The sequence below is a fragment of the Grampus griseus genome (genome assembly GCF_964374135.1).
Source record: "Grampus griseus genome assembly, chromosome: 21".
Taxonomy (NCBI): domain Eukaryota; kingdom Metazoa; phylum Chordata; class Mammalia; order Artiodactyla; family Delphinidae; genus Grampus; species Grampus griseus.
This window is the reverse complement of record NC_139015.1, coordinates 12,938,531-12,960,953: the sequence shown is the minus strand read 5'-3', so window position 1 is coordinate 12,960,953 and position 22,423 is coordinate 12,938,531. Positions and strand designations below refer to the sequence as shown.

Genomic DNA, 22,423 nt, shown 5'->3' with positions numbered 1-22,423 from the left:
GGAGGGGCAGGGTGAATGCCAGGGACTCCGGACCTTCCTTTTTGTGTTTCATCCATATTCCCAGTGATTGTTGCTTTTCATGGCAGCAGAAGAGAAGCTGCCTGTCTGTCCCCAACTGCTGGGCAGAGCAGGTGGACAGAGGGCAGAAGGCTCTGGCAGCACCGTGACAGGTGAGGGATGGATCTGTTAGCCAGTCAGGCCCCGAGCATCCCTCCCGTCCTCCAGCCTCCACCCCCTCCGCGGTTATTTTGGACGGTGGCCACGGCTGTGCGTGTGACTGAAGGGGACTCTCCTGTGGCTCACAGCACTGAGGATGAGCTCTGTGTCCTCTCTGAGCAGAGCGAGCCCGCCTCCACCCACCCCCTTGCCCAGCCGCCTTTCACTCCTGTATCCCACAGTGGGTGCTCAGACCTGTGTTCATCTTGATCTCACCCCTTCACCCAGCAAGAGGAATTGGAAGACTGACCCACCTTCCTTATTATCCATACATTTGGCATAAAAAGAAATCTAGAATTTTCCTTTTGACTTTTAACTCCTTTACTGTTGATTTGCTCGAATGGTGGCAGTCTTGCTGGGTGAATTCTGCTTCTTGGCACCATTCTTCAGGTACAGAGAGATTCTGCTCTTGCCTGGAAGCAGGGTTTTTTTCCACAAATGTATTTTGCATGTAAGTTCTTAGCCACTTTCTTTTGCTGAGATTTTTAGGGAGGGGACCGTTTGGGCTGTCACATTTCTCTAACACAAATCGTCCTTGCTAAATACGAAGGCTGCTGGATTTTCCCCCAAGAACCCTGAGCAGGCTTCCTGCTTTCCACGGGGCTTGCTGAGCTGGACGGTGAATCACGGGCGCGACAGCAGTGCTGCCCAGGGGCGCTGGAGTTCCTGCTCGGCTGCGACACTCCTGGCACGGGTGCGGAACCAGTTGGCTCACGTGCTGCGTCGGGCCACGTGCTCGGACACAGAGGGACTCTTGTTTTCGAGTCTATTGCTTCCCCGCACCCATGACACTGCTGCCCCTACCCCATGGGCTCCTGCCGGCTGCCCGGCCCTGCCTGGGCGGAGCTGTCACCAGGCCCTGCGTTTGGGAGAAACTCCAGGGCAGCCCCAGGCAGCTTGGCCACTGCCCCTGCTGCTGCGTCCCCAGCTGTGCATCAGATCCACCCAGTTCCCTGCATCCCTTAGTCCTCCCACCCAAGCAGGGCGGCCGCCTCTCCTGCCAGGACAACCGCGCCAGCCTCTTACTCCGCCTCCTTGCCTTCGATTTTGGTCTCTACTAACTCACCCAACTTTCCCTCCACTTTGCAGCAAGAATGATTTCTCTAAGTCATGTGCCTTAATCATGTGATTCACCTGCTTAATCATGTCGATGTTGCCTATTGCTCTCAAGCCTGAACTGCTGAATGTACTTAGAAGAAGGCTTGGCAAATGTGATTGCGCATCAGATCCCCTGGGGGAGAGTAAATCTGGAATCAGGCCTGAACTTCTGCATTTCTAATAAGCTCCCGGCTGAAGCCAGCGCTGCTGGCCTGTGCATTGCACTTTGAGGGGCAAGGAACTGGAGGGCCCCTGCCTCATCTCTGGCCACCTCCCCGACTCGTTCAACCATATGGGGCTCATTCTAGCTCCCAGAATGCATGATGCTCTCACTCGCCCCTGGGCCTTTGCACATGTACCCTGCCTCGAGCACTCTCTTACTCCCCCCCGTGGCTGGCTCCTGTCCTTTATTTCAGTGAGATTATAGGTGTCACTTCCTCTAGGAAGACTTCTCTGATTCTCCAAGCCCAGGAAACAAGTTGTCGAGCATGTTTGTGGCTGGCAGTGGTGTGAGGTGGAGGGGTAGAGTGATAACGATCTTTTCATGCCAGGGCACAAGGTCAACGGGGTGAGTGAGCTAGATCATGAGGTACAGGGTGGCAGCCAGAGGGCGGGGGGAGCCGTTTCCTTCTACAGAAGGCTCTAGGAAGAAGATTTTTGTGTCACCTGGGGTTAGAGGGAAGCCTGTCTGACCTGAGCTTGTCTGAAGTGTCCCTGGCTCTTCCACTGCCCCCTCCTACCTGCTCGCTGAGCAGAAAGGATCCCTGAGGAAAGGACCCCGCTTGCTGGGAACGTTCTGAACAAGGTCAGCCTCACAACTGTGTGTGTCCTCAGGCCACCCGAAAGTCATGTCCGAGTGAGCAAGGTCATCACAAGGATGAAAACTTTTTCCAGAAAGTTCTTTTTTGACCAGAGCTTGAAAGTGAATCATGGAGACAAGTTTCTACTGTAGAAATTTTATGTCCCTTTTTTCCTTAAGAAAATCTTTTTCTTTGAGGTGTTCTTCCATTTTCTTTTCTCTTTCTCCGCTTATGTGCTCCTTTGATCCTTGTACAAGTTATAAAGTTATTCCCTTCACAGATTGGAAGTTGGTTTTTTTTGGCTAGTGAAATCCTGGATTTTGCTAGAATGTTCCTGCCAGGGTTCCTGCACCAGACCCTCTGAGTCCTGCAGGGAGCTGGGAACGGAGTCTGAAACATGAGACACAGCATCGTCAAGATGTAGTGATCCGACCTACTTAGCCATGTGATCTCAACTTGGGTAGGAGAAGTGCCAATTAGGTCTGGAAAAAGTAGAACATTAGTTACAGAGCAAACAAGTTTAGTAGCCGGGTATCAGAGCCAGGGCAGTGTTGGAAAGCACATGACCTGGGGAGGGAGCTAATGTCATTGCAGTTTGCTCCGATGGAAAAATCTTTCTGCCCTCCAACTTAAAGGACACCGAATAGTACTTCCTTTCTGATTTTTTATTTCCCCTTTTTCTTAAAGGGGGGCATCCAAGGGAAGGTCTCTTTCCTCCTGGCCGCCCCCCCCGCCCCGGCTCGCCCTCCTGGGATGTTTCAAGTTTGTTTTGCAGTGTTGTAGTTGTAGATGTCAAGCCGTTGGTCTGTTTGAAACAGATAACGACTTTAGTTTCTTCCCAATGAGAACTGCCAAGTTTAGTGGGTTATAACTGTGTACCCAGTAATTCGCAGGTGCTGTAAGAAGTTACAAAAGAAAGTCGGAAAATTGAAGAAATAAATGATTTTCTTTCCCACGATAGAAAATTACACTCTTTGCCTTAAGGGAAACTTACAGGAATGGATTTGATAAATTATGGAAGAGGATTCTGCACATGAAGGGGAAAATGAGTTGAGCAAAGGCAGTTAAGATGTCTAGTCCTATTAATCTTGAACCCACTTTGAACTGACGGTAAACATTATTGACAATGTCTGAACATGGGTAATAGCTCTGGTCTCTGGTTACGTTTTCCAATCTCCAGCCCATTCTTCCTCTGCCCCCTAGTGGACACAGCGCTGAACAGAACATGTAACAGAAGGAGCTTGCTAGAAAAAAAAGCAAAGAGGCACAGAAAGAAATGATAAGCCCTTCTATCTGTCTAGGAACCTCCAGATTCTTTATCTCTTTTTTTTTTTTTTTTTGCGGTACGCGGGCCTCTCACTGTTGTGGCCTCTCCCGTTGCGGAGCACAGGCTCCAGACGCGCAGGCCCAATGGACATGGCTCACGGGCCCAGCCGCTCCGTGGCATGTGGGATCTTCCCGGACCAGGGCACGAACCCGTGTCCCCTGCATCGGCAGGCAGACTCTCAACCACTGCGCCATCAGGGAAGCCCCAGATTCTTTATCTCTTATCTTCATGGTAATCCTATAAGATAAATAATAATATTCTCATTTATATTTTCATTAAACATCAAGCTAATAATTCCAAAATATAGAACTAATATATAGATCAACCTACTCCACAGGGAAGATATATTTCCGCAGGGAAGTGTCCATACCTAACCATTCAGTTTACCCCAAGGATCCAGGATGTCTTGTAGTTCTTTATTTTCTGTATTTGTATTATAAAAGCAGTAGTTTGTTTTTTTTTTTCATTTCCCAAACATGAAAGTATATTCCATAACTTAACGACCCGCCTCGTAGGTCCTGCAGTCCCTCTGAGCTTCCCCACGCCACTCCGGGTTCCCCCGAGGCTCCAGACCCGCTGGCTCCACTCCTGTGTTTTCTGCCCCCATCCGCCCCGTCCTGAGCACTGTCCCTACTTCTTCACAACCCCAGTGGCACGTCCTATTAGTTCTAGCTCTCTGGGACCCTGACTAATACAGGTAGGCATGTCACGAAAGCTGGTCCAGTTAGAGTAAATCTCAGGCCTTTTTCTGGAGAAGGAGTGCTGGGACATAGCTGCTCTCTTTCTCTGAAGGGTGGAATTCCGAGGGAGACTTGGAAGAGCGCCAGGTGCAGGCTCTGGGCCAGAATCCTCAGATCTTGTGTAGCGCAGTCACTTACCCCCTGTGGGGCTGCTCCTTAGTTTCCCCATATGCGCAGTGGGATTCTGGCGCCTACCACAGAGGGTTATTGAGAGGGTTAAATGGCTTCATTATACTAAACACTTGGAACGATGCCTGGATCATGGTAAATGCTCAGTAAGTCCAGGCAATGATGATGGGGATGGGGATGATGATGGCAGGACCCAGGCTGAGGAAAAAGCTGAGGCCCAAGAGGAGCAGGGAAATGGATTCAGAGCCCTGATGGCTTCTCCAGCCTCTAGATCCAAGTGAGCTGGACAGCCATCCTACCGCTGGACTTTTCAGGGACACGAGCTCATAAATTCCTTTATCATTTAAACCTACTTGGGCTGAGATTTTACTTCCATCCAGAGTGCTGAACCTCTTCTTGTCTTAACAGAAAGACAAGAAGTACAAGCACAAAAGGTTTGACTGTAACCCCTTTCCTGGGAAATGGAGCTATATTTCCACACTCTTACCGGTGACAACTTTCAGTGATTCCAGGAACCCTATTTCTATGCATCAGAGGGGAACTACCTTCAAATCCTCACAGGTGATTTACTCTTCCGTGGCAATTGCCCAAATGATTCCTGGATGGGGTGAACAGGTATTTCACTGAAGAGGAATCAGGAAGGACCTATAAACAAGGAAGAGATGATCAACTTAAGGGAAATGCAAATCAAAAACACAATAGGATACCATTTCAACTTGCTAGTCAGGGAAAAATATTTAAGTCTTGAAAATTCTAAGTATTGACAAGTATGTGGAGCCAATAGGGCTCTTATACACTGCTGATGGGGCTGTAAATTGTACCGTCTGTAAAACGGTGCGTAGAACTTGGCATTCTCATATAAAGCTGAAAATGTCTTTATCCCATGAGGCAGGAACAGTACTACTAAGTCTATCCTTGTCTCTTAGATATGTGCCCTGCAAGACACTTACAGGAATGTTTAGCATGGCATTGCTGGTAACAAACAGCAAAATGACTGAAAACAACTGATGTTTCCATACACGGGAGAATGGATTAATAAAATGTGGTGTATTTACTTAATGCCTTCCAAAGACAGTGAAAATGAATAAATGACAGCTACATGCATCAATGTGGATAAAACCTAAAAATCATGAGGAAGAAACAGCACTTCCAAAATACATACCAAATATCATTTATATAAAGTTTAAAAACATACAATAAGGCTTCCCTGGTGGCGCAGTGGTTGAGAGTCCGCCTGCCGATGCAGGGGACACGGGTTCGTGCCCTGGTGCGGGAAGATCCCACATGCCGCGGGGCGGCTGGGCCTGTGAGCCATGGCCGCTGAGCCTGCGCGTCCGGAGCCTGTGCTCCGCAACGGGAGAGGCCACAACAGTGAGAGGCCCACGTACCGCAAAAAAAAACACCACATACAATAATTAATACATCATTTAGGGATACATCAATGTAGAAAAACATGGGAATGAGAAACACAAAATCAGAAGAGTGGTTATCCGTGGAAGGAATGACCGTTATTACTTTCCTAACCCAGTGGTGAGCACATAGGTGCTCCTTTTTATCTTTACGTTATATATGTTATATTCTTTAGTATGCATGAAATATAATAATTTTTATTGTGGTAACTGTACATGACATAAAGTTCAGCATTTTAACCATTTTTAACTGTACAGCTTAGTGTAGTTACTTATGTAATTCACACTGCTGTGCAACCATCCACCATTAACCACCTAGAACTTTTTCATCATCCCAAACTGTGCTTTTGGCTGTCACATCCAAGAAATCATTGCCAAGTCCAATGTCGTGAAGCTTTTGCCCTATGTTTTCTTCTAAGAGTTTTAGCTCTTACAATTAGGTCTTTGATCCATTTTAAGTTCATTTTTATTTATGGTGTGATAAAGGTCCAACATCATTCTTTTGCAGGATAGTACATTTTTAAACACAAAGCAAAGAATCAGAGAATATTAAAAGGGGCCCTCCCCATTTACGAATGAAGAAACTGGGGTAGAAATAATAAGCCAAGCTCACACCACTGCTTCAGGGCAGCAGCAGGGTAAAAGTCAAAGCCTATTTCCAATGCATTACACTAGACAACTGCGCAGGCGCCTAAGCACCCAGCGCGCCCCGCCCTGGGTTTGGATCCGCCCCTCGCGGGAGAGCGCCCTCCGACTTTCCGGCACTCGCTCCTCCCCTTCCTCGCGCCCTGGGGCGGGCCCTGGCGGCTCAGGAGCGCGGAAAACGTGCGCGGCGGACGTGGGGTGGGGGAAAACCCGGGAAACCTTTGGCGTCTCGTGGACCCGTCAGGAACTGCTTGTAAGGCGTAAACTCCAGCTCCGCTTTCGCGCTGTGCCAGGCCGAGTTTTCTCTCGCGCTCTAGGACGGGGAGGAGCCCTGGCCCTGTAGGAAGCAAGCTCGGGAGGGGGCGTGCCCGCGTGCTCGGCCCGGATTGGCCGCTGGAAGCAGCGCGGGGTTTGGCGGGAACTTCGGAGCTGCGCCGGCGCAGTGAGCGGTAGGCTGAGATGGCCCCGCCGCGGCAAGTGCGGCGCTCGGGGTAAGTGCTGTGGCGTCTCGGGGCGCCGGGCTGGGGGTTAGGCCTCTCGGAGCTGTTCGTACTCCCTGGCTCTGCCACTGTGCAACTTGTCCTAGTGACTAACCTCTCAGGGCCTTGGTTTCCCCGTCGGTAAAATGGGAATAATAATATTCCCACCTTGGAAGGATTACGGTGAGGTTTAAAGGAGTCAGTTTAAAACCGTGGCCGGCGGGGAGGAGAGAACGTTGGCTGGTGTCAGCATTACTTTGTGTGGGTGAGTGTAGCCTAAAGTAGACTCCAAATATTTTGAAACTAACAAATAATGAGTGCCTACTACTTGCCAGACATTACGTTCTAGTGACGCTTACACTCTGGCTGGTAGTCAGTATTCTTATTTTCAAGACCCTGCTTGTTTTTGTAACACAAACCACAGACTGTAAAGCTAAACTAAATCTCCCGCCGCGGGGGCGCCAGCTGCCGCTTGTTTTTCTTAAAGAGGGCCTCCAGCCGGGATGAGTCAAGCATTTTTTTTTTTTAATCAAAAAGGGCTTGCATTTTAAAATAGGTTACAAAACTGCTCTCCAAAATGTTATTCTTCATGGACTCATGGGCACGTGTCTCGCTGGCGGCGTCTGGAGTGCATCCAAAGGCCCTGTGTTGTCCTGGCTGGAGGGGCCTCGGCGTGCTTCGCGCTCCGGCTGGTACTCAAGGCCTTAGGAGTTCCACCTGGGCCGTGGGAAGGCGGTCTGGAGAAGGTGCATTTGTAGATGCGGGTGAGGGTGCAGGCAGCCAAACAGCGTAGGGGCCAGGCTGGAGCAGGACGAAGCAGGGCAGTTAAGTAAACGAGACTAGGCTCCCGTGGCCAGTGGGGAGGAGGGTTGGGAAAGAATAAGGGGCCTGAAACTCAGCAGACAAGAGTGAAACTTTATCTGATAGGCCAGTGGGGTTTTTTCTCTCTCTCTCTCCCTCCCTCCCTCCGCCCCCCACACACGTATACACGTACATATTAACATTTTTGCCTTTGAGACTCCTGAAATCTGTTTATCCCTCCCCCTAAAACGCACTAATGCGCATACATCAAAATATTTTACGTATGTTATCACCGAGGTTTCCATCTTTTGGGAGCCTCACCTTGCTCCTAGCCTAAGGTGAGGAGGGAACTTGACAACTTTTTTGAGCACAGACAAGACAAGAAAGGGTGGAAAGAATGGGTTAAGAAGTTGTATGATCTGGTTTCTCGCCCTATCACTTGGCTGTGTGACCACTGATGTCACTTAACTTTTCTGAACCCCAGAATCGTAAAGGCCGTAAAACTAGTATCTGCTCTACCTTCTTTTTTGGGTCTGAGAATCAAATAGAGCAGTGGTTTTCAAATGTGGTTCCACCGGGAACTTGTTGGACATGCAGACTCCCAGTGGCCACCCCAGGTTTCCTGAATCAGCAGCTCTGGAGTTGGGGCCAAGCAGTCTTGTTTTTACCAGCCCTCCAGGTGATTCTATACCTGAGGATTGAGAACCACTGCTCTAACAGTTTTCCAACTTTTTTTTTTTTTTTTTACTGTAATTCACAGTAATGATGTTTTACATCACAATGGGTACACAAACGTGCATGTACGCACACACATAATAAAACCGAAGGTTTAAGAAATCTTATGTTTTATATTCTCTTGTATGTATTTTTTTTAAATGCTGGGGGAAAACCTTAAAGGACATGATGGGGCAGTTGATGAAACTTGGATATGGACTGTAGATTAGATAATGATGTCAGTGTTAAATTTCCTGATTCGGAAGTTGTACTGTGACTACACAAGGTAACACCCTCTTAGGAAAGACACACTGCAGTGTCCCCAGTTTACCATACACAGACACACAGGAAGCAGGTGAGACAATGTAAACAGTTGGTGAAGCAGGTAAAGGGTATACAGAAGTTTCTTAGAGTATTCTCAGTTTTTCTCTAAGTTTGGAATTATATCAAGTAAATACTTGTTCCACAAAGAAATACTCGTTCAGACACTAAACGGACTTTGCTCTCCGCTAACGGGTGCCTGCAGGGCACTTTTGAAAGTCAGGGCCTGTGCGTGGTGGTGTAGGGCATCCCCCCAGCCCTGGCACCATGCCTGGACCACAGAGGATACTCAAAGCATAGTTCCTGGCGGGATTATTTCCTGCCTTACATATTTCCACTTTTTCTTCTGGTCACTATTGTCATATCTTGTTTACTTTAAGCTCCGTTGAAGGTACGCAACTTTATCCTTTTATCCTAATGCCCACTGGAGGGAGCCTGAAGGGCGGAAAGAGGGCAGCTCTGGGTTTGAACTGATGCAGATGCTAACGAAGGCTTCCCTCCTTCCTGGCCGCGTGTGGCTTTGGGCAAATACACATCTGGAACGTGGGATTCACTTCTACCTTGAGGACTGTTTCAGAGCTAAATGAGAAAATGTGTGTAAGAGAGCCAGGCACGGATGGAACGGGGGTCCAGTGCCTGAGAAAGAGAGATAGCTCTCTTGCTCGTTGCTGCAGAACGCCAGCCATTGCTGTTGATTGCGATTTGAGGGACAAAGATGACGACAGCGTTAGTTTTCTGTGTCCCTGAGGGCAGAGCTATGCTGTTTATACCTAGGTGTTATGAGTTGCCCTATAAAAAATTTAACTCAGTGTGTGAGAGATGGGTTCTACTTTCTAAAAGGATTTTGCCATTACCTGAATTCATCATGTGCACATTGTTAGTGCAGCTAACAAGGAATGTAGTTGGGAAAGAAAATGCTTGGATGAGGTGTAATTCTGGTGTTTCCCCAAGTTATTTTTAAGTATTTCCTAACTCTTGTGTGTGTTTTTGCTGTTTCCTAGTACGAGATATTCAAAGAACACTGTAGGAAGAACACATTCCACGAAAGATGTAAGTTATCTTTTTTATATTTTAATATAATTTTTCTCCTAATTGACAATACAAAATAACGTTTTATAGGAGACTCAGTTTCGTAGACTTGGTAAGCTCAGTGTTTTCTTTTGAAAAAGCATATTCCTTTTCCTCCTACTCTTTCCAGTATAATGGAGAAAATGGCCATTGCTAACGTTTTGAATCTTTTTCTGGGCCTAGGCTGGTTTCATTTTCATTTGGATAATTTCGACATTTCGACATCGTTGAACAATTGTACAATGTTCTGTGTTTTGCTTTTGTCACTTGTAGCCATTTCTCCATGTTGTTACAGTTTTCCACAGTTTGATTTCATAATATTCCATTTAGTTTCACATTCGCATGGTATTTTTACTTCAGGGTGGAGTCTTAGAGTAAATGTCTGTGGAAGGCAGGTGCATTTGTTTAACCCTCTGGCTAGCTCACTTCAGAGTATTTTCCAGCGGCTTGTCCAACTGGCCTTGGAAATTCACATGAACGACCTCTGATAGTGCCTGCTTGGGGGTGCCCGGGCGTCGGGAGCTCTCCCTACTCTGTGCCCTTCCCCTGGTTTTCTCTTTTGCACGGTCTCTCCCCTCTGCTCCCCTAACCCCCTCCCCGTTTGGAGGGGGCCCTTTTCCTCTCTGGAAGGGTTTCTTCAGCTTTCCGGTCCTCTTCCCTCCTCGGGAAGGCAGCTGCCTTACACGGGCCCATCTGCTTGGGGAGGATGGAGGGTGTCAGCTCCTCTTTGGCCTTCGTTCTACCCACACACACTCCGTGAAACATTTTTCCCTGAGGGTCTGTGAGTGGTAGTGTCTGTTTTGTCTCTCAGTTTTATTCCATCTCCTGTATATCTTCCAGGATTTCTGTGAGTGTCTGTTTTGTCTCTCAGTTTTATTCCATCTCCTGCATATCTTCCAGGATTTCTCATATTTACCTGTCTGTTAATCGCAGCCCTCCACATTTTCCAGAGCTACTGTGGATGTTTCTCCATTTTCTGTATGTTATCTTTCATTGGGATTTGAGGGGCAGTCTTTCTGGGGCTTATTGGTATATTGCCCTGTAAGCCCTCGTCTCTCTCCTGCAATCAGGAGTTTTTAACCTCTGTGTTTAGGAACTTTCATGGGCATGTGTCTGGGGCGAGGCCCACACGGGCTCAGGAGTTGGCAGGCTGTGGCCTGTGGGCCGGATCTAGCCTGCCTGCTGGTTTTGTAAAGCCCTGCGAGCTAAGGGTGGTTTTCATATTTTTAAATGAGTGAAGCAAAGTCAAGAGTGTCTCATGCCATGTGAAAATATGAAAGTCAAATTTCAGTATCCACACAAAGCTGGATTGCAGCCCAGCCGTGCCGCTTCTTTCTGCGTTGCCACTGTCTGCTTTCACACTGCGACGGCTGCGCTGTGTAGTGGCACCAGTCCCCAAGGCCCGCAAAGTCTAATATACAGGTGACCCTTGAACTGGGAGGGTCCACTTCTACCCGGATTATTTTCAGTAGTAGGTTCTACACTATCTGCAGTTGAAACCGCAGATGTGGAACCCCGGATCGGGAGGGCCGACTGCAAAGTCACACGGGGGGTTTTCGGCTGCGCAGAGGGTGGGCGCCGCTGAGCCCTGCGTTGTTCAGTGGTCAGCTGTGTTTACCCCCTGTTCCTTCATAGAAAAGCTTCCCAACCCCTGCCTCAGATGATCAGAAGAGCCTCTGCCCCCCAAGAGTGTGAAGGCTCACTTCTTAGGCAGCGGTGATAGCGGGAGGATCCTTGCCACGTAAATCAGCTTTGTAATGTTCATTTTGGGAGGGCCAATTCAATGACTTTGAACTTTATTCACTTTTAGGAAGCTGGCCAAAAGCACAAGCCTACCGATGTATTTGATTTTCCTGATAATTCTGGGATCTCAAGCATTGGCAGGCTGGGTGAAAATGAGAAAGATGAAGAACCCTATGAAACCTTTGGTTAGTATTTTAAATCTTTATCCTAAAATCTTTAAAGTGGTTCAGGCAACAGCGTTTAGGCTAGTTACTAATAAACATATACAAATGCCTTCAAATACAAAAGCGAGGTTGTCTGCACATGAATACAATGTTCTGGGGAGTATTTGGTAATTTGAATTAATTTTTCTCACTTCTAGGTACGTTGGAACTAAGAACTCTGTTAAACAGTGTTGTCAAAGTGGAGCTCTCCTAGTAGCATTTGTCAACAAGCCAGCCACATTAGGACACCTGTTGTAGACCTTTATAACAAGAGGAATATAAAATATATTTCTCACTTCATACCTCCAGCAGTCATTCGGTAAGGGGCTTTAATTTAGGAAGGAGCAGAGGGATAATTTTTCCTTTTCTTAAACACACTGAGGCAGAGGATGCTTCAGGAGAGCTTCACCTGTGTTCCTTGGAGTGTTAGGAAGACAGGACTGGTACCTGCTGACCAGGGGTGAGTTGTCCAGACGGGACAGCTTCTGTCAGTGTGTCACTGGCCACTCTAGAGGCCAGAAATGATACAGAATGTGCGATGTGCGCCCACATCTAGAACAGCAGTAGTCAGACATTTTTTGCCAGAATAAGTTTTAAGGGAATTTTGAAAACATACAACTTCTCACGTATTTTTAACTTGGCATCTAATATTTCTAGTCTAATTTTTGTTAATAAAAGAAAATATTGTACATTTTGTAGGGTGAAAAGTAATCATTACCAGAATACCCCTTTTATTATGACTTGATAAAAATGTTTTAACTACTCATCTAAAAGAAATAATTTAAAAAAATTGAGATGTAATTCACTTGCCATAAAATTCACCCTTTTAAGGTGTACAATTCACTTTTAGTATAGTCACAAAATTGTACAGCCATCACCATTTTCTATTCCAGAACGTTTTAATCACCCCAGAAAGAAACTCCATGCCCAGGAGTAGTCACTCCCTATTCTTCTTCTCAGACCTTGGCAACCGTAAATCTACTTCCTGTCTGTATGGATCTGCCTATCCTGGACATTTCATTTAAATAGAATCATACACTATGTATGTGGTCATATGTGACTTGCTGCTTTCATTTAGTGTAGTATTTGCAAGGTTCATCTATGTGGTAGTATCAGTACTTCATTCTTAAAAATTTTTATAGTTCAATAATCCATTGTGTGGATAGACCTCATTTTTTTAATCCATTCATCAGTTGATGTACATTTGCACTGTTTTCACTTTGTGGCCATTATGAGTTATCCTGCTGTGAACATTCATGTTCCAGTTTTTTGTATGGACATGTGTTTCTATGTCTCTTGAGAATGTAGTCGTCCCTCAGTATCCATGTGAGATTGGTTCCAGGACCCCCCGTGGATACCATAGTCCGAGGATGCTAAAGTTCCTTATATAAAATGGCATAGTGGGGACTTGCCTGGTGGTCCAGTGGTTAAGACTCCACACTGCCGATGCAGGAGGTGCGGGTTTAATCCCTGGTCAGGGAACTAAGATCCCACATGGTGCGTGGTGTGGCCAGGAAAAAAAACAAACAAACAGAAGATGGCATAGTGTTTGCATATAACCTATGCACATTCTCCTGTTCACTATCAATCATCTCTGGGTTACTTATAATACCTAATACGATAGAAATGCTATGTAAGTAGTTGTCTGTGTGCAGCAAATTCAAGTTTTGCTTTTTGGAACTCTCTGGAATTTTTTTTTCCCCAAATATTTTCAATCCCTGGTTGGTTGAATCTGTGGATGCAGAACCCATGGATATGGAGGGCCAACTGTACACCTCAGTCATGTGGTGATTCTGCTTCAGCGTTTTGAGGAAGTGTTTACACGGCAGCTGTACCACTTTGCATTCCCACCAGCTATGTATGAGGGTTCCAGTTTCTCCACATCTTCATCAAATCTTGTTATTATCTGACTTTTTGATTCTAGCCATCCTAATGGGTATGAAATGGTATCTCACTGTGTTTGTGTGGTAAAATATACATAACAAAATTAACCATTTTAATCATTTTGGTGTCTGGTTCTGTGGCGTTAAGTGTGTACGTCGTCGTGCAGCCATCACCCCATCCGTCCTCAGGACTTTGTCCTTTCCTTCCCCTGAATGAAACTCTCTGCCCAATAGCCGACGGCACCTCGCTCCCCTCTCCCTCTTCTAGCTTTCTGTTTCTGTGAATTTGACCACTCGTGTGAGAGGAATCATACAATATTTGTACTTTTGTATCCTTTTTCTCATGTAGCATTATGTCTTTAAAGTTCATCCATGTTGTAGCATGTGTCAGAAGTTCCTTTTTTTTTTTTTTTTTTTTTGCGGTACGCGGGCCTCTCACTGTTGTGGCCTCTCCCGCTGCGGAGCACAGGCTCCAGACGCGCAGGCTTAGCGGCCATGGCTCATGGGCCCAGCCGCTCTGCGGCATGTGGGATTTTCCCGGACCGGGCCACGAACCCGTGTGCCCTGCATCGGCAGGCGGACTCTCAACCACTGCGCCACCAGGGAAGCCCTCTCTGTTTTTTTCAATAATACCTATTCACATGGATGTGCGGTAGTATCTCAGTGTGGTCTTGAGTTGGATTCCCCTAATGACTAACGTTGAGCATCTTTTCAGTGCGCTTATTGGCCATTTGTATGCAGGCACACCTTGGGAGATACTGCGGGTTCGGTTCCAGACCACTGCAATAAAGCAAATATTGCAATACAGTGAGTCACGAATTCTTTGGTTTCCAGTGCGTATAAAAGTTATGTTTACACTACACTGTAATCTATTAAGTGTGCAATAGCATTATGTGTAAAAAAACAATATACATTCCTTAATTAAAAAGTACTTTATTGCTAATCATCATCTGACAATGCAGGGTTGCCACAAGCCTTCAATTTGTAAAAAACACAGTGTCTGCAAAGCGCAATAAAACGAGGTACGCCTGTATCTTCTTCGAAGAAGTGTCTGTTCACATCCTTTACTTGGGTTGAAATCAGGTTATTTAACTTTGTATTGTTGAGTAGTAGGAGTACAGCTTGTGTGACTGGTTACATATGGAGATTAAAAATTGGTCTGGTTTTCTTTTTTTCCCTTGTTATTCCCAGTAGTAAAGTAAATAAAGCCCTTTGCCTAGTTGAGGCCAATACAAAGTATATTACTAACTTTAAAATTGTGCAGTTGCTATGTTCATTATATAAGCAGCTGAAACGTTTAAATGTGAGAACGTTTAAATGTGTGCAGCACGCTAAAGCCTGAGAGTGAAGAGATGGGTGCTTGGCCGTTACCAGGCGCCCCTGCAGCCATTCACTCCACTCTGGTGGCCTCCTCCTTCCCCCGCCACAAGCCCAGGCCAGGCTGCCGAGGCCTCTCCTGTGACCCCCCTCTTCCTCAGCAGGTAGGAGCATCCTCCCACCAAGGCCATGTGGTCTCCTCTCCTTTATCTCCGTTTCTCCATTATCTCCTTTATCTTCATTCCAGTTAACTTATTTTTTTTTTTTTAGTTTTGGCTGTGTTGGGTCTTCGTTGCTGCACAGACTTTCTCTAGTTGGGGCTACTCTTTGTTGCGGTGCACGGGCTTCTCGTTGCGGTGCACGGGCTTCTCACTGCGGTGGCTTCTCTTGTTGCGGAACACAGGCTCTAGGTGCGCGGGCTTCAGTAGTTGTGGCTCGCGGGCTCAGTAGTTGTGGCTCGTGGGCTCTGGAGTGCAGGCTCAGTGGTTGTGGCGCACGGGCTTAGTTGCTCCACGGCATGTGGGATCTTCCAGGACCAGGGCTCGAACCCATGTCCCCTGCATCAGCAGGCGGATTCTTAACCACTGTGCCACCAGGCAAGTCCCCATTCCAGTTAACTTACGCTTAGCTCAAGGCTCTAGAGTAAAGGAGAGAGGAGGGGAAGTGCGGAAGGACTGGTGTCCCTCCCCAAAGGGCTAGTCGTCCACAGATGTCGAGTGCCCACCCTGCGCCAGGCACTCGGTGGGGTAATGGAGTTGCAAGAGTGGGGCAAGCACTCCAGACCTGAGTTTATTGTTCATGCTGTGTCTCCCAGGTAGATGTGTGATGCTCCATCAGGTGAGGAAAGAATGTCAGACCTCCTGTTTATCTTTTAGCTCATTTAAAAGTTTCCATATAATATATAAGGACAGTAAGGTTATAGCTTAACTATCCATGTATTTATTGGTGAAGTGGTTTACATTTTTTCTTGTTGAGGTGTGAGATCATAAGTAGCATATGTAATTGGTTTTGATTTTGTTAGCCATTTAAACACAGGTTGCTTTATACTCCAGTGTGAAGGAACAAACTTGAATACTGCTCAGACAGCCAGACTTCTGAATGCCCTTTTTAAAAAAATCTTTTGTAGACCCTCCTTTACACAGCACTGCTATATATGCTGATGAGGAAGAATTCTCCAAGCACTGCGGGTCATCTCTCCCCTCAACTCCTCAAGGAAAAGAAGCAAAAAGAAGGTACGGGTGGATCTCAAGCAACTGTTTACTCATGGTTAATGGTATTTCTGAGGCGTTCTTTAAGATACAAGCTTATAAAACCAAAACTCTTTAAAGATCTTTTGAGCCAACTTATGTTTTCCCTCAAGAAGACTGGGACGTGAAAAGGCAGTTTTTCAGTAATTGACATTACTTATAATAACTGTAACTGACACCTGATTATCCTAGAAAACATACCAGTGAAGGTGGTTTAGCTTTGAGGTAAAACAAAGAAGGAGGGGAAAGGTTTCAGGAGCATAGAATTTTAGATGATTTTGAGAGGTCCCTTTAATTTACAAATATGCTTAATTGTCACAAAAGATATGTTTTCTAGTTCAGGGTGGGAATAGGGAAGAGAAGCTGATAATCCCAAAGGAAACGCAGTCTGTTGTAAATTTCAGCTGCATGGTCCCTAAGCTGCATTGATTTGAGTTTTCAGATTTATGTGGAGGCCTGAGTCAGGAAAATCTGTAAAAATGACACCAGAGGCAACTCGAGAGCACATACAATGAAGAAGTCTTCAGTAGCTGCAGTACTAACTAAAAATTATTAGCTAGAGCAAATCCTTCACTTAAGGACCTCTGTTAGGTAATAGGTCAGTTCTAGTTACTATATTCTGAAAGTAACAAAACTGTATTTTTAAAACAAATATCCCACTTGGGCAGAAATCTAGATGAGGACATCTTTCTGAGGTTCTCTGCACTGGGGAAACCTTATGGTACTTGGTTATTTCGGAGACTCCAGTTTTTCTATGAGCTGTTATTGGAAATTGGTAACAAAAGCCAAATATTTGGAAAACCGCACAGTTCATTTTAAATGGTGGTGAATGTAATTTTTCAAGAAGAATTTTTGAATAGGTGACACATTCACATGGTTTAAAAATATTAAAAGGTTAATAATAGTCTTTACGTCCTCTCCACCATCACCCAGCTCCTGCATCCACTTCTTCCTTCTCCCCCACTATTAATTTCTTATATGTCTTTTCACAGTTTCTTTGTGCACATCAAAGTACGAATACAGAGTTTTAACCTTTTTCGAAAAGGCAGGATACCTTGCTACCTGGCTTTTTCCGCTCTCTGTATCTTGGAGATCTTTCCGTATCAGTGCATATGGAGCTTCCTCATTCTTCTGTTCACAGTCGCAGGTTTTCCACAGTTTGGATCTTGCATAGTTTGTTTCCCCAGTCCTGGATCGACAGGCAGTTGGGTTGTTTCCAGTCTTCTGCTGTCACCAGCAGTGCTGTAGTCAGTAACCTGGCATATATGCCGTTTCACACACGTGCCTGTATTTTTCACATATGTGCCTATATTTCTGTGGAATGTGTTCATAAGGGAAATCCTCAGTCAAATGAAATATGTTAGCAGTTTTCATAGTTACTGCCACGTTCCCACCAGCGTGGTATCAGACTTGGAGTTTTGCCAGTGTGATATGCTGTCTCAGTCTAGTTCTAGTTTGTGTTTTTCTCATGACTGAGTTAAATAGCATCTCTTATATGTTTCACAGGTCCTTGAATTTCTTCACCCTCTTTATATCCTTTTTCCATTTTCCTAGTGTTGGTCATTTTCTTCTTGACTTCTGTGACTTCATCTGAACATGGGTGAAATTAATCCTATTTGTCATGGACAACTCCTGGCTTTCTGTCGTGTAAGTGGATTGAGATTGTGCCATTGAGTAGGACAGGGCTACCTAGGAGATTGAGTACTCCTGTCATCGTGAGGCGGTCATGAACTTGGTGTGGAGATGTTAGAGAGACTGCTGTGTACTTGGGTCTGGTGTTCCCAGGAGGGGCTGAGCTGGAGTTCAGACTGAAGTGGTTTGGTACAGGAGGTGTAGGCACGGGTGAGCGCTCCCAGGGAGAGACGGTGGGCCGAGAGGAGGCGGGGACCTGGGACCACCCTGCAAGAAAGCCTGGCATCTGTCCAGGTGGAGAAGGAGCTTGCAAAGCAGAGAGAGGACCAGTGGCCAGAGGGGGAAGGAGGAAGCCAGGAGAGGGTTTGTGCTCGGGACAGGCGGGGCGGGTGGTGAGTAAGTGTGTGTCCTCAGGAGGACCAAACGCCAGTCGGGGAAGGTCTGAACACATGGGTCGGTTTAACAGTGTGGATGTCCTTGGTAATCTTGGTTTTGGTGGTGTGATATGTCCAGACAAAAAACTTTATTTGGGTAGGTTAGACCGGGCTTATATATGGATACAGAAGGAAGTCGGGGCAGAAGGGATGCACGGGGAGGGGCGCGGGTGGGGAGAGAGGGAGCGCACGGCAGCGTTCCCCAGGACTCAGGCAGCATCAGCAGCCAGGCCCCCGGGCCTGTCCAGGGCTGTTGGGTTCTTTGTTCCCAGATCTCCTCTCCTCTTTCTGTGTCCGCGACTCTGCTCTCACCCTCTCCTCTCCACCCTCCCCCGTCTTCCTCTCGTGGCTTTAACGACCCATAAGCTGCTGACCCCAGGTCTCCCTCTTGCCCAGCCTCTCCCGAGGCCCCAGCTGTCCTGCACCTTGGCCACATTTCCCTAGATGCCTATAGGCACCTCGGGCTCAACAAAGCCGAAACCAAGCTCCATCGTTCCTCCTTCGTCTGGTGTCAACAAGCTCCTTTGGTGTTCTCTAGCTTGATGGCCCTGCTGTCACCCAGTCACCCCACAGAGCTGTCTGGGAACCGTTCCCGGTACCTTCTGTTCTCTGACCGGCCTCCTTTGTTCTGGCCTGTGACTCCCTGAGAATCTGCTTTTCTTCTCTCCGTACACCCTCCGCCTCCCTGTGGCCACGGCTCAGGCACCTGCTGCTGGTCCCTTCGTCTGTGCGACCACCACCACCACCCCCCGCCCCCGCTTCCAGTGCGTGTGTCTAGCATGGGGGCCTTAGGTCCCTCACCCCCAACCTGTAGGCGTGGTATGGGGGCCCCCTGTGTCTGTCTGGCTCCTCGGGTAAGTAGACCCTGAGGCAGAGTGAGAATTGAAGAGATTTATTAGCAACATCAGGGAAAGTTACAGGTGGAAGAATCCGGATTGAGCAGAGATGGCCCCAGACTGCAGCGCAGCTCTCACAGCTCTGGCCGACCCCAGGTGGTGGGCAGCTCTGAAGGGAAGGCCGGGCAGCAGTGGCTGCCACGCGAGGGTCGCCCTGGTGCGGCAGCTGAGCACAGGCAAGTCTGAGCAGGACGCTTCTGGCCGCCTCGGAGCCTCCCCAGCCCTGGCCTTGGGCTTCTTCCATAGTGTTAGCTTCTCTTCAGCAAGACACTCGCTCTGTACTCTGCTTCCCGTACGTCGAACGGGCCGGGCTGTTTTACACCCCTGTGCTTTTATGTTTACTTTTCCTTCTTCCTTAAATCCCCTTCCCTTTGTTTCTTGGCCTGGAAAAGTGTTCTCAAAAGTCATCTCAAGTCTCATAACCGTGATGTGTTTCCTGATTCCCCAGCCATTTCTCCACATCTCCTCTGCACTCACTGTCTTTGGCCTTCCTACTAGTCAGTGAACCCATTAAAGGAAGGCTCCTCATTTTTCAAGTAATTTTATTTCTTGTACTTGCATTTTGAGGTTGGTGTTAAATAAATGTTTGTTGAATTGAATGAAAAAAATGAACTCTCACCAGAAGTTTAGGGTTATTTTTTCCTTTTCAAAGGATGAAAGAAGGTATTCCCTTTTCTATCCCCTGAGCATGGGCCTAGTGTCTGTGGATTAGTACAGATGATGGTCCGTACACCTGGGAGTGGTGATGGGGAGAAAAGAGCGGTTCTCAGACAGGACCATGAGGTACTGCAGTTACGGGACACTTACTTGCCTGCCAGCACTAAACTGATGTGGCCTGGGTGTGGGAAGGTGTGGGAGATGACCGGTAAATCTGGGAAGGTGGCAGGCCCACCCGTGACAGGTGGGAAATCTCCTTATAAATTGAGCTTGTTTTTGTGTTGGAGGAGCAGCATTTAGAAGACATATGTCAATAAAAATGAAATGTGTGCAAGATATTGATGGTTTGTTCTTTGGTACAGTTCGGACACTTCTGACGTTGAAGCAAGTGAAAATGAGTCTGCAAAAATTAGTGCAAAAAAGGTATGTAGGCGTGTTCTCCTATCTTAAATTGTAAGATATTTCATATCCAGTTAAGTTGGATGCAAATAGAGAAAATGTTCTGTAGCAACATTTTTCATAAAGAGTATATAATGTTTTAGAAGATTTTTTAATAAAAATGAAATATTTTTATATCTGAAGTGTTTTTCATTACAGAGATCTCAAATCCCTGTGTACCTTGTACCTTGTCAGTTTTCATAGTGTTCGTGTAATGTGTTTAGATGGTGGTTTACAAAGGCAGAGTGATTTGTTGGGAGCGTCTGCTTGGAGCCCTTTAGTCAAGGTTTCTCGTCCTATCCGCTCATCATGTTGCCATCTTCCTATTGCGTTCAGTCTTGAAGTTTAGAGATAAGAAATGTGGACTTTATGGTTATCTAATACAATAGGAATGATAAGCATCTGTACTTTCAAAACAGTAATGCTGTTTTCTTGACATAGCCAAGAAGAAAACTCAAGCCCATTAGTGATGAATCTGAAAGCACTGAAGAAAGTGATGTAAGAAGAAAAGTTAAACCAGCAGAGAACTTAAGTACACAACGTGAAGCTGTTTCAGCTACAGCATCTTCAGAACCTTCAGAGAAACCAGCTGAATCGGTCACGCTTAAAAAGGTGGGACCCCTTGGTGCCAAGCCCTCTGTTGAAAAAGAGACCCTGGAAACAGAAAGTCAACTGGTAGGAGAGTGTCTGCTATCCCCTTGGAAAGAAAAAAAGTTGATAGAAAATGTCTAGGAGGAAAACAAAGCATTTTCTCTTTTTCCTTCACTTCTTTTAAAAGATAAGTTTTACACTTTTCTTATTATAAAAATAAGTTTATTTTAGAAAATTTGGAAGGTATGGACGGGCAGATAAAATCACCTATAATTCCATCACCCCAAAAATAAAATAACCACCACATTTTTTGGTCTATACTCTTCAATTCTTTATTGAGCTTTTCTCACCCTAAGTGGAACCATATCCTTGTCATTAAGTATTCTACATACCATTTTAATAAATGCATGACATTTCATTCATGAACGTGCCATAGTTTAATCTCTTACTAATGAGCAATTGTAATTTTTAAAATGTAAGTGCTTTGATGATTTTCTTTTCTAGCTAAATCTTCATGCACATCCTTGATCATTTCCTTAGAAGAAATTGCTATGATAAGATTTCTGGGTCATATGTATTCTACTTTAAGATTCTTTTTTTTTTAATTTTATTTATTTATTTACTGGCTGCATTGGGTCTTCGTTGCTGCGCGCGGGCTTTCTCCAGTTGTGGTGAGCGGGGGCTACTCTTCATTGCAGTACTCGGGCTTCTCACTGTGGCGGCCTCTCCCGTTGCAGAGCACAGGCTCCAGGCACGCGGGCCTCAATAGTTATGGAGCGCAGGCCCAGCAGTTGTGGCTCGTGGGCTCCAGAGCGCAGGCCCAGCAGTCGTGGTGCATGGGCTCAGCTGCTCCGCGGCACGTGGGACCCTCCCAGACCAGGGCTCGAATCTGTGTCCCCTGCACTGGCAGGCAGACCCTCAACCGCTGCGCCACCAGGGAAGCCCCTATTTTAAGATTCGTGACATATCAATATATAATATCTTTTAATCAAGCTTTTAATATGTCATAATATGCCGGCACCTTCATTTTGGCCCATTGAAATGGATTTCAGGCTTCTGAACTCCAGAACTGTGGGAGAAGAAATTTCTGTTGTTTTAAGCCACGAAGCTGTGGTCGTTTATTATAGCAGCCACAGGAAATAAAACATCACCCAGTGACTTTCCCTTTTCAGTAGCATGCTTTTGGGTTCTAGAATTTCCAGAATTTCCTTTTTTTTTTTCCCATAGTTTCTACTTCTTGGCTGAGATTCCCTATCTGCATAATCATTAAGACCATCATTTCCTTCTTTGGACATATTTATAACAGCTGCTTTAAGGTCTTTGTTTTCTAAGTCAGGTAGAGTCAGTCCTCTGTATCTGCAGGTTCCACATCCATAGATTCAACCAACTGCTGATTGGAAATATTTGACAAAAAATTCCATAAAGTTCCAGAAAAGCAAAAGTTGGATTCGCCAGGCACCAGCAACTCTTTTCATAGTATTTCCATCATATTAGGTATTCTAAGTGATCTAGAGATGATGTAAAGCTTATAGGAGGATGTATATAGGTTACATGCAAATACTACACCATTTTAGAAAAGAGACTTTGAACATCAGCGGATCCCCATGGGGGATCCGGGAACCATCTTCCTTGGAT

General features: G+C 46.2%; 1 protein-coding gene and 1 long non-coding RNA gene across 2 annotated transcripts in view; one reads left to right on the top strand and one right to left on the bottom strand.

Annotated features, from left to right (window-relative positions):
- Positions 1–4,855: 4,855 nt before the first annotated feature.
- LOC309838967 lies at positions 4,856–6,663 on the bottom strand. Its single transcript, XR_014298435.1, has 2 exons — positions 6,584–6,663; positions 4,856–4,955 (listed from the first exon to the last, which is right to left on the bottom strand). It is a non-coding gene; the product is annotated as an uncharacterized lncRNA (long non-coding RNA).
- A 142-nt stretch (positions 6,664–6,805) lies between these two features.
- The window catches only part of CENPU (centromere protein U), a 30,250-nt gene continuing 14,632 nt past the window's right edge, over positions 6,806–22,423 (top strand). The window contains exons 1-6 of the mRNA XM_082680398.1: positions 6,806–6,855; positions 9,681–9,729; positions 11,558–11,675; positions 16,020–16,125; positions 20,122–20,182; positions 20,639–20,809. Coding sequence (XP_082536524.1) covers positions 6,824–6,855; positions 9,681–9,729; positions 11,558–11,675; positions 16,020–16,125; positions 20,122–20,182; positions 20,639–20,809 — 537 coding nt within the window. The 5' untranslated portion in view covers positions 6,806–6,823. The remainder of the gene's footprint in view (positions 6,856–9,680; positions 9,730–11,557; positions 11,676–16,019; positions 16,126–20,121; positions 20,183–20,638; positions 20,810–22,423) is intronic.